Source organism: Alternaria conjuncta (assembly GCF_024043145.1).
Source record: "Alternaria conjuncta strain BMP 0040 chromosome Unknown scaffold_1, whole genome shotgun sequence".
Taxonomy (NCBI): domain Eukaryota; kingdom Fungi; phylum Ascomycota; class Dothideomycetes; order Pleosporales; family Pleosporaceae; genus Alternaria; species Alternaria conjuncta.
This window is the reverse complement of record NW_026250090.1, coordinates 1,108,795-1,124,492: the sequence shown is the minus strand read 5'-3', so window position 1 is coordinate 1,124,492 and position 15,698 is coordinate 1,108,795. Positions and strand designations below refer to the sequence as shown.

Genomic DNA, 15,698 nt, shown 5'->3' with positions numbered 1-15,698 from the left:
AGCATGGTGGTCGGAACCCCAAGTCTTCCAGAATTCGTCCGAGCGGCCACGATGTTACCACCATCCCCACATGGCCCAGCTATCTCGATCGCTCTTCCCCGCTTTTGCAGGGCATCAGGGATGCGCATGAGCGCACGACAGCTACGCGAGCCCTTAGCATTGCTCCCTTTACGTCGAAAATTGCGAGTCTTGCGGCACGGGGGCTTTCAGATGTCAAGCCGAGGTGTCCCAAGAGCACACGACGCTCTGATTGCACCACGACGGGAGGCAGCAAGCTCGTGTGCCATGAAGAAAGTTTAGCATTGCGGCGCCAATGCTCTTCACGTCTCCAGGCAGCTGTCAAAACTCGGCTTTCTTGTCGATCCGAGAACTTTAGGGTAGGTCGATTACCCGCCGGTAGTCCACTCGGCGTTCATAGCGCATTCTCTTCCATGTGAATGCCACCATATATGCGGTGCTAATACCCTGCGAAGCGCCATCCGTCTTAGACGCATAGTCGCGAATCGCGACCGAGCTCACGGACATGACGAACTATTTCTCGACTCCCTATCTCCTCGGCGCCGCAGTCGTCCTGTACATCGGCTACAGGCTCGTCCAGCAGATCAACACCGATGCGCGAATCCGCAAGCTGGGCGCTCGAGCGCCAGTCCGAAAGACATACTTCCCGTATGGCGTCGACATGGCATACGAAGTTGTCACCCATGCTCTGAAAGACAAGTCGTACGAGCTATGGGTTGCCATGTTCAACAAGTGGTGCGGTCCAGGGCGATACACAATTGAGGCTGGCGTTGGCGAGCGCGTGGTTCTGACCGCAGACCCCGAGAACATCAAGGCTATTCTTGCGACACAATTCAAGGACTACGGCAAGGGAGAGCAGTTCAGGAAAGACTGGCACACCTTCTTGGGCAACGGTACGTACACCAAAGAGTGGGGTTCTAGGGCAACTACGCCGCATCAGACCAAATGGATGGACGGTTACTGACTTTCGCATAGGTATCTTCACTACTGATGGGCAACTATGGCACAACTCACGCCAGCTGATTCGACCGCAATTCGTCAAGGACCGCCTCAGCGACATCGATATCTTCGAACAGCACACCCAAATCCTCATGTCCAAGATCGCCGAGAGTGAGGAGATCGATACGCTTGATATGATGTTCAGATACACGTTGGATGCCGCTACACATTTCCTCCTGGGCCAGAGTGTGGGAAGTCTGGACGAGCCACAAACGGTCTTCGCGGATGCGTTCTACAACGCTCAGCGCATACAGAGCTTTGTGTCTAAGATCGGGTACGTAGACTTGCTCCAGCACATCAAGCTTGTCACTAACACCACATAGACCTCTAAACTGGCTTATCCCTCGCAAATACCTGGGCTTCTACGACTCGATCAAGATCATCAACGACTTCGTCAACCCCTTCATCGACCGCGCCCTCGCACTCTCCCCAGAAGAACTAGAGAAGAAGACAAACCACGACGAAGGCTACACATTCCTCCACGCGATCGCAGGATACACACGCGACCGAGACATGCTCCGCGACCAACTCGTCTCCGTCCTCCTGGCAGGCCGCGACACAACCGCGTGCACCCTAACCTGGGTAATCTACCACCTGTCCATCGACCCGACCATACTCGCCAAGCTACGTGCGGAGATTCTACAGACAGTCGGTCCAGAGCGCCAGCCCACCTATGAAGATCTGAAGAACATGAAATACCTCCAACACATCCTGAACGAAACCCTGCGCCTCTACCCCGTCGTCCCATACAACATCCGCCTCGCCCTTAAGGACACCACGCTTCCCGTAGGCGGCGGACCCGACGGCACGCAACCCATTGGCATCCTCGCCGGCACACCAATCGGCTACTCCACGCTCGTCATGCAACGCCGCGAAGACTTGTACCCACCTACGTCTGCTTCCTTCCCTCCGCCCTCGGTCTTCGCGCCCGATCGATGGGACAACTGGAACCCGAAGACGTGGACCTATGTCCCCTTCAATGGCGGACCTAGGATCTGTATTGGCCAGCAGTTTGCGCTTACCGAGATGGGATATACGCTTGTCAGATTGTTCCAGAGATTTCAGACGGTGGAGAATAAGATGGGTGGGGCGGATCCCGGGATGCATGCGGATATTGTGTTGCAGCCGGCTAAGGAGATTAAGGTCGTCTTCAGATAGTATGAGGGTGTGGATGGAGGGACGGAGTGTTGAGTTAGTGGATGGGGAACTAGGTGTAGGAAGCATTGGAGGTTGACGATGTATGAGCGTTCGCGTTTCTTCGATCTGCACGTCGCTCTCTTGCTCTGTTTAGTCTACTTAGCTTATTGCTTTGCGATGTACTGTCGTTGTCCAGTATACCCGTCAAGATACATCACCCTAGTTCTAATACCATGAAGTCTTCTGGACACATCTGGACATATCCTCTAGCTTTCTGTCAGCATCGCGTCGTCTTATCGCCAAGAAAACATGGCATCTCTCGATATCACAGGATCCCAGCATCGCAAGTCTTTGGAAAACGATGTGTAGTACCAATCCTCATTGTCTAATTAACAAGTCGTATCAAAAACGCCTGGGTATCTTATCATACACTTTCCGAACAGCAACAGTAGAGGAAACGAAAAGAAAGAAACGGGCTCATCGTGACTCGTAAGAAATGAGCGAAGCAGAGACGATGCCAACACACCCTGTCCTCTTCGTGCTGGACATGCTAGCATGTCATGGCGCAAGCAAAGCGGGTGTACAACATATTAATCGATGCCTACGCCCCGAGCAGGTTGTACACAGCAAAACGCACGAGGAGCTTCTTCTTCTTAAGCCTTTACGCCCCGAGTCCGCGGTGCGGCGCGCTTGGTCGTCGAGTCTGTGCCTCGTGCTTTGGCGGTGCCTGCGGCCTGGAAAGAAAAGGAGTATTAGCTGACGCGACTCTGATTGAAAAAGATGGGGGATGATTTACCTTCTTTCCCGGCTTACCCTCCACATCACCAACAATCTTCTCCGCCTTTCCCACAACCTTATCAACAACCTTCTCCGTCTTGGTCCTCGGCTTCTTGACTGTCTTGACGTTGGGCCCAGTTGTCTTCTTTGGTGCAGCAGCGGCCTTGGGCTTGGTCGTAGTCGTCTTCTTAGTAGTGGTCGTGGTAGTGGCAGCTTTGGGCTTGGTGACGCGGCCAGAGGCTACTTTGCTGGTGCGGGGCTTGGACGTGTTGGCTTTGGTGGTCGTGCTGCGTTTTGTGGGCGCGACAGCGTTTTCGATTTGCTGGACGAGACGGGGCTTGGAGTTACCTTTGGGAAGAGGTTAGTGTTTTGCTGCTTGGTTGGGAAGAGGTTTTCGCGTATGAAGGCGTGGTTGGGGCAGTACAGGGCTGTATGCGTGTGCCGAGCTTGTGGGCAAAAGGGGAAGGCTTACCAGTTCTCGCGCGTGTAGTAGCGGCCATCTTGCTTGGTCTGAAGGTTTCGAGTAGTTTCCAGTGTTTTTGTAGTGCGTGGAGTGGTGAGTCGAAGCTGCATGACAGATTAGTACGCGTGCCGCGTAATTTGGAAGCAGTGCGCGAGATGCGAAGCTTCCCAAGAAGCTATCCTTTCAGAAATGTAGGAACGCATGGAAGTGATACAGGCGACCACGATGTACACAAGAAGAAGGCAGAAAGAGCGCGTTGTGCAAAACGCGCGCGAAGTCCTGCTGCCATGCCGCCGACGTGGCTCGTGGAAGCGCAAAAAAGCAGGCGATCGCACATATATTTGCGCTTCATAAATACAGAAACGGAAGGAAAGGAAGGAGGCGACTTACTTACAGCTATCGGCGACAGTATCCCGGGTGTGGTGTGCGGACGCGACAAGATTGGTGTTGTAGAAAGTGGGAGGGTCGAGGTCAAAACGGGCGGGGGAAGCTCGCACTTTAAACTCTCAAGCGAGACGGAGGACGTGTCTCATCACAACAACACATGGCAAGGTCAGCTGGGCCAATGAGCGATCCGCTAAACCAGCTCGTATCATATGGGAGCTTCCCGATCAGGCTGCTGGGCTTTGAAAGGGTCTAGTCGGATTCGCAGCCTTTTGCTGCTTGAGGTGTGTGCCTGCCTACTTCGCAACACACCGCTCTCTCTCTCTCTCTCTGGGGCTACTGTATTACCATGATGGTCTGTCACGACCGCGAGAAAAAGGTTACCGGCGTGAACGCGTGTTTGAACGTTTTTGTAGTAGGTCAATGAATTGAAGCACTTGTATTCATCTATCATTCGTTCGTACAGCTAAATAGCCGCCCGTGTCAGCACCCATTCTATGGGATCCCTAAGCGCCGCCCATGTCCATGGTCGGGGCATATGTTTAAACCTCAGATAACTTTTGATCCCTTGCCGAAACGCCGTGCGAGCTCTGACGCTCATGCCCAATACTCATGACAGTCTTCTAGCGAGTAGCTGAGTTGCTACCCTTTGCCATGCGCTTGCTCATGAAGTCGAAGAAAGAGAATTGACTGGCTGATACACCGTACTCGTAAACGAAGCGACTGGCGAGGTAGCTTCCGAAAATAGCACGTAAATAGTTGTCAGGTACCTGTATGCCTGTTAGTCCATGCTTCAACTGCGCAGTATTGGTTGTGACTTACCCTCTTGATAATCTTATCGAGGCCGATCTTCTCGAGTAGGATGTTTGGCAACGCCTCCTTGAGAATCGACTCCCGGAACTTAACGTCCTTCCACAGCTCAGTGTTCTGCAACTCCTCATCGAGCTTTGTGATTGCGGTACTGAGGGTGTCGCTGAGAATGCTGCGAGGCTGACCAGTCTCCTGGTGTTCCCTCCAGATGGCCTCAAACTCAAGACGCGCGTTGTTCTGGATAGTCTTCTGCACTTCCCGAACGTAGTTGTTGTAGAACTCCGGTGCCTGGCCATCTTCACCGACGCACATATGCTTAAGGAAGCTCTCGTCGTCGAATGCCAGCGATGCAAGGACCTCGAGCGAGGAAGAAGTAACACCACCCTTGTTGGCTGAAGCATCCTTGTACAGGATGCAGCCAGCCTTCTCGAGGCGGAGCTTAGCGTCTTGGGTGATGAACAGGTTCGCACCTTCCACAATGTAAGGGATCACCGACTTGCCGTCGACAATGAGCTTGTTGGCGGTTGACAGATCGATAGACTCAGGTCGGCCACCACATGGAACAAAGGAGTCGTAGTGCATGTCACTGCGAAGATGGAACGTGTTTCGGAAGGTTGTGCCGTTGTACACGAGGTCTCCGTTCGGTAGTCGCTTGTTGGTGTCGTCGACCAGAATGCGGTAGCCTTCTGACGAAAGCTTCGAAGCATCGAAGTGGTTGATCATCTTGCGCTCCCTGGCTAGACGTACCAGCTCCTCGTGATTGATGCCGTTGTTGTCGACCAAGACACCGGAACCGTCAACGATAGCAACGTACTTCTCGTTACTGAGCAGAATCTCGTTCGAGCCAAGATCACCATCGGGTCCACCTGTCTGCAGCTTGCGGACCTTGCTGGGGTCGAGGTTAAGCTTGCGGTAAATGCCCAGGACGTACTCGCGGACGGACAGAGTTGTCATGCCGTATCGGTCGTGAGGGATACCACCCAACTTGGGGCTCTTTCCAGTGAAGAAAGACTTCCACCATGGCGCACCACGAGCACGCGCGTGCTCAGTAGCCCAGTCGACGAGATCAGCAGTGTTCTCGTCGGGACCCATGAACAGAATCTCCTCCTTGCCATGGAGATCGACAATAGGATCCTTGATACCAGGACTGGTAGGAGGCAGGAGTAAATCGAGAATACTGTCAATGTACTTCTCAAAAGCGCCCCGGGCCTTATCCTGGTGCTTGAAGTCAAGAAGAACGACACCCTTGGAGCCACCCTCTGGGATGTCCTTGTTCTTACGTTGCTGCGTGTTTGCGAGGTTGTAGTTCTCGTCAAACATGGAGCGCGCGTTGATGGAGTATGCTTCCTGACTCCTGGATTTGACGATACGAATACCACCGCGGGCAATGTCGCGGAAGCGAAGATGGAAACCACGGAACTCAGATCCAATGACAAGGAACATACCATACAGCGGCTGAGGGTATTCTGTGGAGGGTAGGAAGTTGGGGTTTAGCCGGAAGCTGATGGCGACCTTGGTAGGAGTGTAGAAGTTGGTCTTCAGCACTGACTGGTTGAAGACACGGAAGGCAGTCATCACCATCTCGTGGTGGTCGTTGACAACAGCCTTGTTGATGGTGTCGGTCAACTCCGCGTCGGTTTGGACCTTGTCGACCTGGAGGCGGAGATAACTCAGCGTCGGTAGGAAGTCATCTTCTTGACCCCGAGTCTGGACGTAGTGAGTCTTAGCGAATGGCAGATACAAGGTGTGGACCAGTTCCGGGTAGGTCATGATGATCTCGTAAATGTAGTCGGCGGTAAAGGTCTCGGCACGTAGCCGGCGCTTCAGCTTAGATAGCAACTCGGCATGTACACTGTTCTCTGGGTCTAGAATAGCTGACAGAGCGGTGTATTCGCTTCCGAGACGGTTCAGGAAGTGGGTAATGAAGACCCAGACGCAGTGTGCGTAGATGGTCTCTTGTAGACTTAGTCTGCTCGTAGCAAAGAGCGTCTGGAACTTGTTCTGCGGAAGACAGTAAAGCAATGAAACCTCCTTGGTGATCTGGTGGATCGAGGCTTCAATCGGTGGGTGCTTGGCACCAGCAGCACCTGGAAGCGGGCGCAAGTAGAGAGACATGACAGTGTAGCCGTTGGAGAACTGCTCAACGTACTTTCGCGAGGTGGTCAGACCGTAGTAATGGTACAGGTCGCTCAATGCACTGAACAGACCCAAAGCACTTCCGCGCTTGAAGCCGACAACCAGACGCTTGTCTCTTGAGCCTTCGATATCGAAGTGGTCAATGACGGGACCAGTACGCTCTACAGCGACTTGGAGAATCTGCTGGTAGATGACCTTTGTGTTTTCGGTCGCCTTCTGCAGGAAACGCTTGTCGCCAATCTTCTCAATGTTGGTCTCTGTCTCGCTGGGGTTGGGGTCGACAAAGTCGCACTGGTAGACGAAGTAGCATCGCAACTGCTGGTCGTCGCTGCCTGGTAGTGGGCTCTCTGAGCGGAAGCTCTCTACGCGGTATGCGAGACCAGGCTTGGATACAGCCAAGTACTTCTTGCCCAGACGCTGCTCGTACTGAGGACCGTCAATGACGGACACACCGGGTCTGCTGGTATCGATGTATACGGCATGATCAGCGGCCTCCTTGTCGAGCCGGATCTCAAGGCGCTTGTCGTCTCTGGCGTATGCGGCGACCTTTGCGGCGTAGAGCGAGTGGATGTGGCTGATGATTCTATAACCTCTGTTAGTGTAGTCCCGGGAAGATTGAAAGCCATGCTTACGCTTCTACCGTCTCGGTAGCAAAGTACATGTCGTCAATGCCCAACTCGTTGTAGAACCACTTGGTTTCTGACTCTACGAGCTCTGGGGGCATGAAGCCCTTCTCCTCGACGCCGTCCATAACGGCCTCCATCTGCTGGGCCTTGCCCTCGAACACGGGTGCAACATATCCGGAGCCGCCCGAGCCTTCCTGTGGGATTGTTCGAGGTGTTGAGCTCCCTGAGCCCGGGGCGCTCAAATGTGTGGGAAGAGGTGAGGGTCGGCGGTCTGGAGTATGGAGAAGCTGCTCGAGCTGCTTGTGCTGGGGTGCGAGGCCATTGACGGCTTCAATCGGTGTGGAAGCCATGCTGGGCGTGTGCAACTGGATTGTGTGGTGCCTCAGCGAAGTGCTGTTGTAGCGATTGAGACAATGCTATTTGAATTGCGTGCTCGGTGAGACGCGTCAGGCGTGATGATAAAGCGCACGAAGTTTGGACGATCGGGCAATAGTGGGGCCCTTGATGATAGAGGGGCAGAACCCAAGCCTTGAGCTCGCAAAACACTAAAAGAAGGGCTCGTTAGTCGACGATTCAGTGCATCCGACAAATACGATGCACCGCTATTTCGGGCATCGTAACTGCCATGACGCAGGAACGCTAGCTTACCTCCTAGTACAACCAACGAGCCGCAGCCGTCGATCACCGCTTCGGATAACGATGGTACAGGCAATTGGACAGATGATCCACCGCTCTTCTGTATCCTGCCCTGGGGAATCGGGATGGCAGCTTGTGTACAGGTAGATGTGCAGTAGTCCGTATACCCGTCTAATGCATCCGATGCCCGTCAAGACGTGAGTGACAGCGACCCTGCTAGTACGACGCTGTAATCTTCGAGGTACCTGGCGGTGCAACAGTACCACCCTGGTATGCCGGTATCAAGATAAGATGCGGGAGTAAGAATAGTTGACAAGAATGAGGCTTGCAAAGAGGGTCCGGTCAGTGCCAGCAGCGAAGGCGGGTCCCGTCATCTTTATAACCTTTCACGTCCTGTCTCATGGTCGTTGGAGGCTCGGCAGCGGCGTACCTGAACTCAACCGCGGAAAGCCGAGTCCAGCTTCCCCAGAATGTGCAGCCGCTAGCGCCTGCACCGCAGCGCCCACCTGGGCAAACTTCACGTAATTAGAAACGGGGCCACCAAGCCGGTGCTCGCAGTGCTCCAAGAACATGACCTGCAAAAAAGCCGCATCAGAGTTTTCTTCAATCCGCCGACCGAAACCTGGCCTTGACTGCATGAGCTATTGCACCATATGCGCGCGCAATGAGGAGCGCCGTCAAGGCCGCCGCATTAGTGCCTCCTCACCTCGCATCCCCACCTACGCGTCCTGCAGAATTGAACTCACGATCCTTGGCGCCGTCTCCAAACGGTTTCCATGACTGATGGGGCCTCCTGGGACTGGCTTGTCTGCTGCACGTGCTGCCAGTCCGGGCGTTACAGGCCACGTCTTCCAGGAGTTCCGGTGGTCGGTCATGAGGCGAAGGGTCATCCAGCCCGCGGACAGCAGGTCACGATGCCCGTCGCTTCCGAGCCATGGCCATTGCACGACCAGTGAAGCCGTCGTAATACACCGCTCTCCATGTCACGATGCTTCGTGTCAGCTGCAGTGCCATGGCGATTACGAAGTCTGGATTTCACGATCCTCGCCACAGTGCTATTTTCATGCGAGCTGGCATCTAGACTATCTAATCACATAATAGGGTTCAGAACATTGGGTATTCTCAGTTATCCTCACCAAACTCCTTGCCGTTGATCGTCAGAAGCACTTTGTAGCCGTGTCCTCCTATCCAGTTCTTCTTCTTCCCTGCCTTTTCCACCTTTTTTAGCGCTGCATGAAGCCCTTCATCGAGTTCGTCCGGCTCCTTGGTAAACTTGAAATCGATACACAGTTTCTCGTTTTCTTTCTTCGTCATTGTCCACTGGGAAGTAATCTTCACCCTCTTCTCTCGTATCAGACCCGCAGGATAAACGCTGGCCAGAACTGCAGCAACGCGGCCAAGCAACATACACCACCATCGCAAGTCTTCTGGCACGAGCTGCAGCATTCGGCGGTAGAAGTCCTGCTCTGTTGGACTGATAGAACTGTAGCCACCGTAGCGCTCGCAAAGGAAGATGGCAAGTATCGCGCGGTCTTCGTGTGTCAAACCATGTGCAGAAGAGAACAAACCGGTCGTTGTACTTCGGAGCGCAGCTCCAGCTTGGAGGTCCTTGACTTGCCCCATGTGTGCAAACATAGCACGCCCAAAAGCTCTCTGCATCTCGTAGTTGAACAGTTCTTGACGAGACGCTGTTGGCGGAGGGGTACTGACTTCCCGCAATATCGCAGTAAACTCCCCGCTCGATGGCTTAGCGTATCTCATCGTAGTTTCGAACAACGGACTGGGCGTGAGCCACATCTCTGAGAAGTACATGCCTTCCCTCACACCGCCTTGGCAGAAATACACATCTTTGATGCTCGGCAGTGCTTTGGACAAGCAGTTCACCAGCAAAGCAACTGCTGGAACCTGACTTGCTCTGCGGGCCGAGACCCGAAAGATGTCGGGTGTATCCTCTCTTTGCACCGCCGCTTGTACAGCCTGAGTGTCGTGAAACGCGTCCTTGGTCGTCCGGAATCCATTGATGATGGGTATGGGATATGGCTGAATCGCATGCTCCGACATGAGTATAAAACCCCAGCCTCGGAAGCCGCCTCCAGACAGGTAAAGCGAGAGACCTTCGGGTAACTGTGAGCGGTCAAGCAACTGCTGTGGTACCTCTATGTATTGTACCGCAGCTTTGAGGTCCGCAATGACTTGGCTTTCGAATGTCCGGAATGCATCGCTATCAGAAGAGCCTGCTTCTTCGAGCCTCTTCGCGAGGGCGGCCGCGCCGTACGGTAGGCTTGCACTTCCTTTCTCGCATGTGTCAATTTGGCCGCGCTGTGACGGAATCATCCAATTGATCTGTGTAGAGCCTCCACCAAGGTCCATCATGAGTCCAATCGGGTTATGATAGGAGCTCGCTACACCGAAAGCTCCAACCCGGCCTTCCATTTCCTTCGACAAGAGTTGTACAGCCCAGCCAGTAGCATCCTTGATCTTGCTTTGGAAGTCTTCAGAGTTGCTAGCTTTCCGAGTAGCTTCAGTAGCTACAATCTGAATCTGCTTCTCGGGTACTCCAAAATCTTCACATGTATCCTTGAAACGCAACAGTGACTTGACCACTTGTTTGATAGTCGGTTCTGGTATCGGCACCACCTGGCCATTTTCGTACTGCGCATCGTAGAGCGAAATTGCTGCCCGATCCAAGTACACAGTCGGCAACAGCCTACTCGTCGCGGGCGCCAGGTCGGTGATCGAAAAGCGGATCCCGTTGCTCCCCATGTCAACCAACCCATGGAGGTGTCTTGACTCGTCTGTCGTGACCATTTTGGTAGTGCAGGTTCCCCGGATTTGCGATTGGTGCCCCAGATGTCAGCCAAGAGGTAAGCGGAAGAAACGGTGCGAACCGTAGAATTTTGATGGCGTGATTAACGCGGTTCCAGTTCGAGACTTAGTTTCTCTTACCCCCAGGAAACTCCTTAGCGGCGCTGTTGTGTCCCGCCCTATGCAAGAATGATATTGATTACCCCCAGCTTTCTGAAGGTGGTTTCTATTACCCCCAGATTACTTGAGAGGTTGTACCAGCAGTGTCTTGTGATGTGAAGTATTTTCTGGGCTGACTTTCTGTTCGCGATGACGTTGCGGGGGTCCCCACTACCTGCATGGAGGAAGAATATGGCGCTAGCAATCGCGACCAATCATGCGAGGGGTAGGTAGGACAGAGACTTTGGCAGGAACGTTCGATGACCGCGGCCGCGACGACGGTAGAAGGCGCTGTGGAGATCCAGATTGCGGTATCGGTCTTGTCACTTAAGCGCCGAGCAGTGTGGTCGAAGGTATCGCCTTTGCTGTTCGTTACATTCCGTCAATTCTGGGAAGGAAAAGTCAAATGATGTCGAGCCAGTTTCAACAACAATCTGGTCAGCCATAGACTCAGCCGACTAAACAGTAATGGGAACCCAGATATATCATGGAAGAGATAGAATTGACTGCCTGTTGCGCACTGCAGAAGGGCGTGAGAGATATCAAAGGGCGCTGTGAGGGCTGAAAGACGGCAATCGGCATCTCCAAAGTCGGAAGCGAATCATGCTTTGTATGGCCAACTCTTCCGCATCCAGTGTTCGATCAAGTCGACTTCGTGGGTGGCTGAGCAGACCGCGACGGCCGGAGCATGCGATAGCAGTCTACGAGAAACTGCCGTTCGAAGAAAAGAACGTGCAAGACGTAAACACCACCCACTGCACCCATGCTGATCAACTCCCCAAGCACCCCAAGCCGTCCAAGAAAGCTGATTGCAGGCTTCGTTCGCATCAGGGTAGGTATAACAGCTGCGGGTGCCACGGCAGCAAGTGAGGGCAACGTCTCGAGTACATTGAACTCGGAGCCGTTCCTTGCGAAGAACCTGCCAATAAACCAGGTGTTCCAGACGATGCGCAAGCCCATGTTGACCGTGTTTGCAAGAACCACGCCATTGCCTCCCATCTCGAGCTGCCCGATGAAGAACCAAGCACTACCCGCGAAGAGCGCAAAGAACATGCCCATAGAAATGGACTGTGCGTATAGCTCTTTGTTGGTTGCCACTGCGGCTACAAAAGCCTCCGTGACTCCGTTGATAGCGAGGAAGGGTATGTAGTAGCAATACGTGGAGAGTACCTGCGAAGCAGAGGTTGCAGACCACTTTTGCCCGGCAACGATGGAGAGAAGTACTGGGGCTAGTACAGGTCCTAGTGTAACCGCGAACAATGAGATGATCCCGTAGAGTCTAAGTATGGTACTCAATACCCTAGAAGCTTGAGCAAGGCTTTGCTTTTGTTCGTCCGACTTCTTTAGATCCTTCTTTTCCGTTGACGACGATGTTTCTATATTGGCGCATAGCTTGGCGAACATGTTGCGACTACTCTCTTCAATGGGTTGGAAAAGCATGCGTGCAATGAGGCCTCCATAGTTTGAAGCAAGCGCATAGGCGCCTTGATCCGCGAGAGATGCCAGTGTTGTAATGAGAAGAGAGTCTCCCTGGGTGAGGACATACTTCAACGCCGACTGCAGACTAAGAGATGCAGTCAGTCGCAGCAGAGGAGCTGAGAAGTAATTCATCAATGTCGGGTTTTCCTGAGTGGATGGTACTCTTTCCGGGAAGAGCGAGAAGCCATCAGTCTTCGCAACAGGCCACGTTTTGTATGAGTACACAACAAGCAAAGCCAATGCATACGCCAGCTGCCCGATAGCGAATGGCAAGACCCCAATGTCCAGGCCAGCTCGACTAGCCAAGATAGCTGAGCCACATGTACCAACGCAGCGCAGCAAAGTAGCTGAACTCTCAGCCGACGCTCGAACCTTGTAAAGTAGCTTCTGCTGCACAGCAGAAAACGCCGGCTCGCTCAGCAGTTCCAAGAAGGTAGCTAGGCAATACACAACCAGGGCCTCCATGAAGTACGGGACGTTTGGCGTATCGGAACGCATCCATAGTAGCGCGAGAAGATAGGCCAGAGGCGTGCCGAAAAAGACAGCGAGATACGAAAGGTTGACGACAGCCTGCGTCCCATGAGCCTGACGCTGCAGCGCCACACGCAGACTTTCGCGGGCAAAATACAACACAGAGATGGAAAACAGCTCCAGCTGCGCCGACACGCCCAATAGCTCTGGTGATAGGAACCTCAACAGAACCTGATTGACAGCAAACGTCAGCGCCCGCGAAGCCACCTGCAGGAGGATGAGAAAGGTGGCTCCCTTCGCGGAAGCGGAAAGTATTGAATTCGACATGGTAAAGGCTGGATCTGACCGGAAACGACGAAGAAGCTTTGGAAATGATGTAAAGCGCTCTTCAGGACGCCATCTTGATTGGTTGTGTGGTTGTATGCGGTGTGTTTGAACAGCTGGAGTTTTGGAGATGGGCGTTACATGTCTGTAAAGGGAATAGCTCTTGACGCGTGCTGCAAGGCACAAGCGCAGGCCACAGCGACAGCGACAGCTTGATGACATGACACACGACACAATGTGAGTCTTAATCAGCGCACAGTACAGCCGGCAATGGCTCGATATTACTTTCTCGTTCCGCACGCTCGCGACGATGGTGGTAGTTGACCCGCAGATATTCGCGAGGACCCAACGCCTGCTGCTGCGGCCGTTGCGCCTCGAAGATGCAGAGGACGTGTTGTTGATGCGGAAGCATCCGGAAGTTATGAAACATACGTCTCTTCTACCTTCAGATGACCTCGAAGGCACGAAAGCATGGATTCAAGGTGTAAGCCTACTACCCTACATAATGCATCTGGACGCATGCTAACCGTCTACAGTGTCACCAGGTTGAAGGCAACTGGAACTTTGCAGTCGTCCTCCTAGCGCCACACGAAGGCCCGCACGTCATCGGCTTGATAGGAGCAGTCCGCGCCCCAGAGATTGGCTACATGTTCAACGCTGAATACTGGGGACGAGGGTACGCTACAGAAGCATTGGAGGCGTTCATGCCCTTATTCTTCGAGCATTACTCGGGCCGTGATATCGCGGACTATACGCCGGGAGACTACGGACAAGGCACGTACAATGGCAAGGCAAACAACGGACAGGTAGAGGGAGATGGGAGGAACAACAGGAACAGGCTGGCACCGAGGTACGACTTCGCGGAGGCACATACAGACACCGAACTGGCAGCTAGTCAGAATGTCTTGACAAAGGTTGGCTTCAAGCTACATGAGAAGAGGGAGAACGACTTTGACAATCCTGTTCTGGGCATGAGGTCGACTTATATCTACAGGATGTACAGAGCTGCCGCTGAAGCAAAGCCTCCTAGGTAGACCCGGAAGGGCCGAATGTCTAGACAAGCTACCTACGCTTATACCATGTGTTCGTCTGTGGCATCACCAAAGCGCCTTGACTCTTGTGTGCTCCCACCCATCTCCCGTCTTGTCTCGAAACCGTTCTGCAACTTCAAAAGCTGTAGTATCTGATGCTTTGATCCCCTTTCTTTTCTTGGTCCGTTCCATATCACTGTCACTGGATTCGTCGTCGCTGGACGGAGTCATGATGTTTCCTAACATCTTCCGTAGCCTTGGGTCATCTTCGATCTCGGGACCAGCATCACTATGTTCTTCTGCTGCGATCTCGGGATCGTCAGTTTGATGGGTAACGTGCTTCTCGGTATAGACTTGGGTGAAGTAATCTACCGCTGGTGTGGTAATTATGGGCTGTGTAGATGACATAGTGGCGGGTAGTGGTGGAGAGTCACCAAGCTTGTGGCGCCAATGAGGTATCTTCCACCTCGACTGCTGGTGACGTGCATTGTCTGGGGTCTCGGGCACATCGTCGAAATAGTCCCGTGTGACGATGAGATCTCCTCGTCCGCAGGCACGCATCATGCCCTCTTCCGAGGAAGCGGGGCCCCAGTTGGAATTTGGTGTAACAGAGGTGCGTCGTACCTCAGGGATTTGGAAGGTGTAGGTAAGAATACTGCCAATCGACGGGTCCGAGGGGTGACGTTTCCCGTCATGTGGGCTTTCGACAGGTATTTCTTCTTCTATGTCTGCTTCTACTTCAATGCACAGAGCAGACTGGGTATGCCTGAGACGATGTAACGAGGGTATACGTTGAACGGGCTGGGAACTAATCTTTTGGCGTTCCGCGCGATTGTCCGACTTGTCCTCAAATTGTGTTCGTTCTTGCTTCCTTTGTTTCGAAGTCGTGCGACTAAAAAATATGGTGTCATGTCTTCGCCGATAGTTCTTCGGTACTGCTGCCTGACATATCAGTTTGGAGAAGAACCCGGGTTCAGATGAGGAGCTGGAGCTTTCTCGTGATAAGGGGCTCCGTGAGTCTTCACGTGTGGTTATCGCTGGCGGCCCATCTGTCCATCCGCTCGCAGTGAAGTGTGGTATATAATCGCTGCTTTGCTTGCGTATCTTACGCCTCTGACTGACGTATTGCGCCAGCTTCTCTTCGGTAGAAGGTCCCGTATAAAGCCCAGGCCAAGATTCCGTCTCGGAAGGTGGGCGGGCTTGGTGACCGGCGGCTGGAGAATACCGGTGATGAGAATGTGACCGCAGGGCTGTTACGAATCTTCTCTCTTTGCGCTGCTGAAACAGTGGAATATGATTTGCGCTCGAAGGGGGTGAGAGGGTATAGCACGCTGCTAGCAACTGCAAAGCGATGAGTTGGAGAATCGTCTCGCAGGCGACGATGTTACTCTGAGAGACATCTGTCATCATTTTGTCGTCATGAAGTTGTTCGAGTAGTTGGTG

At 53.4% G+C, this 15,698-nt stretch overlaps 6 protein-coding genes across 6 annotated transcripts; 2 read left to right on the top strand and 4 right to left on the bottom strand.

Annotated features, from left to right (window-relative positions):
- Positions 1-523: 523 nt before the first annotated feature.
- J4E85_000397 (uncharacterized protein) lies at positions 524-2,175 on the top strand (the record flags this gene model as incomplete). Its single annotated transcript, XM_051464688.1, has 3 exons — positions 524-911; positions 994-1,291; positions 1,341-2,175. The coding sequence occupies 3 exons, from the start codon at positions 524-526 to the stop codon at positions 2,173-2,175; spliced, it is 1,521 nt and encodes a 506-aa protein (XP_051331209.1).
- A 632-nt stretch (positions 2,176-2,807) lies between these two features.
- J4E85_000396 (uncharacterized protein) lies at positions 2,808-3,431 on the bottom strand (the record flags this gene model as incomplete). The annotated part of the gene is made up of 3 exons (XM_051464687.1): positions 2,808-2,888; positions 2,951-3,279; positions 3,404-3,431. 3 exons carry the CDS (start codon positions 3,429-3,431, stop codon positions 2,808-2,810), a joined length of 438 nt encoding a protein of 145 aa, XP_051331208.1.
- Positions 3,432-4,401: 970 nt separating this feature from the next.
- GDH1 (glutamate dehydrogenase (NADP(+)) gdh1) lies at positions 4,402-7,700 on the bottom strand (the record flags this gene model as incomplete). The annotated part of the gene is made up of 3 exons (XM_051464686.1): positions 4,402-4,548; positions 4,601-7,307; positions 7,357-7,700. The coding sequence occupies 3 exons, from the start codon at positions 7,698-7,700 to the stop codon at positions 4,402-4,404; spliced, it is 3,198 nt and encodes a 1,065-aa protein (XP_051331207.1).
- A 1,408-nt stretch (positions 7,701-9,108) lies between these two features.
- J4E85_000394 (uncharacterized protein) lies at positions 9,109-10,794 on the bottom strand (the record flags this gene model as incomplete). The annotated part of the gene is made up of 1 exon (XM_051464685.1): positions 9,109-10,794. One exon carries the CDS (start codon positions 10,792-10,794, stop codon positions 9,109-9,111), a length of 1,686 nt encoding a protein of 561 aa, XP_051331206.1.
- Positions 10,795-11,592: 798 nt separating this feature from the next.
- J4E85_000393 (uncharacterized protein) lies at positions 11,593-13,227 on the bottom strand (the record flags this gene model as incomplete). Its single annotated transcript, XM_051464684.1, has 1 exon — positions 11,593-13,227. The coding sequence occupies one exon, from the start codon at positions 13,225-13,227 to the stop codon at positions 11,593-11,595; it is 1,635 nt and encodes a 544-aa protein (XP_051331205.1).
- Positions 13,228-13,534: 307 nt separating this feature from the next.
- Positions 13,535-14,258, top strand: J4E85_000392 (uncharacterized protein; the record flags this gene model as incomplete). The annotated part of the gene is made up of 2 exons (XM_051464683.1): positions 13,535-13,708; positions 13,761-14,258. The coding sequence occupies 2 exons, from the start codon at positions 13,535-13,537 to the stop codon at positions 14,256-14,258; spliced, it is 672 nt and encodes a 223-aa protein (XP_051331204.1).
- Between the last annotated feature and the right edge of the window lie 1,440 nt (positions 14,259-15,698).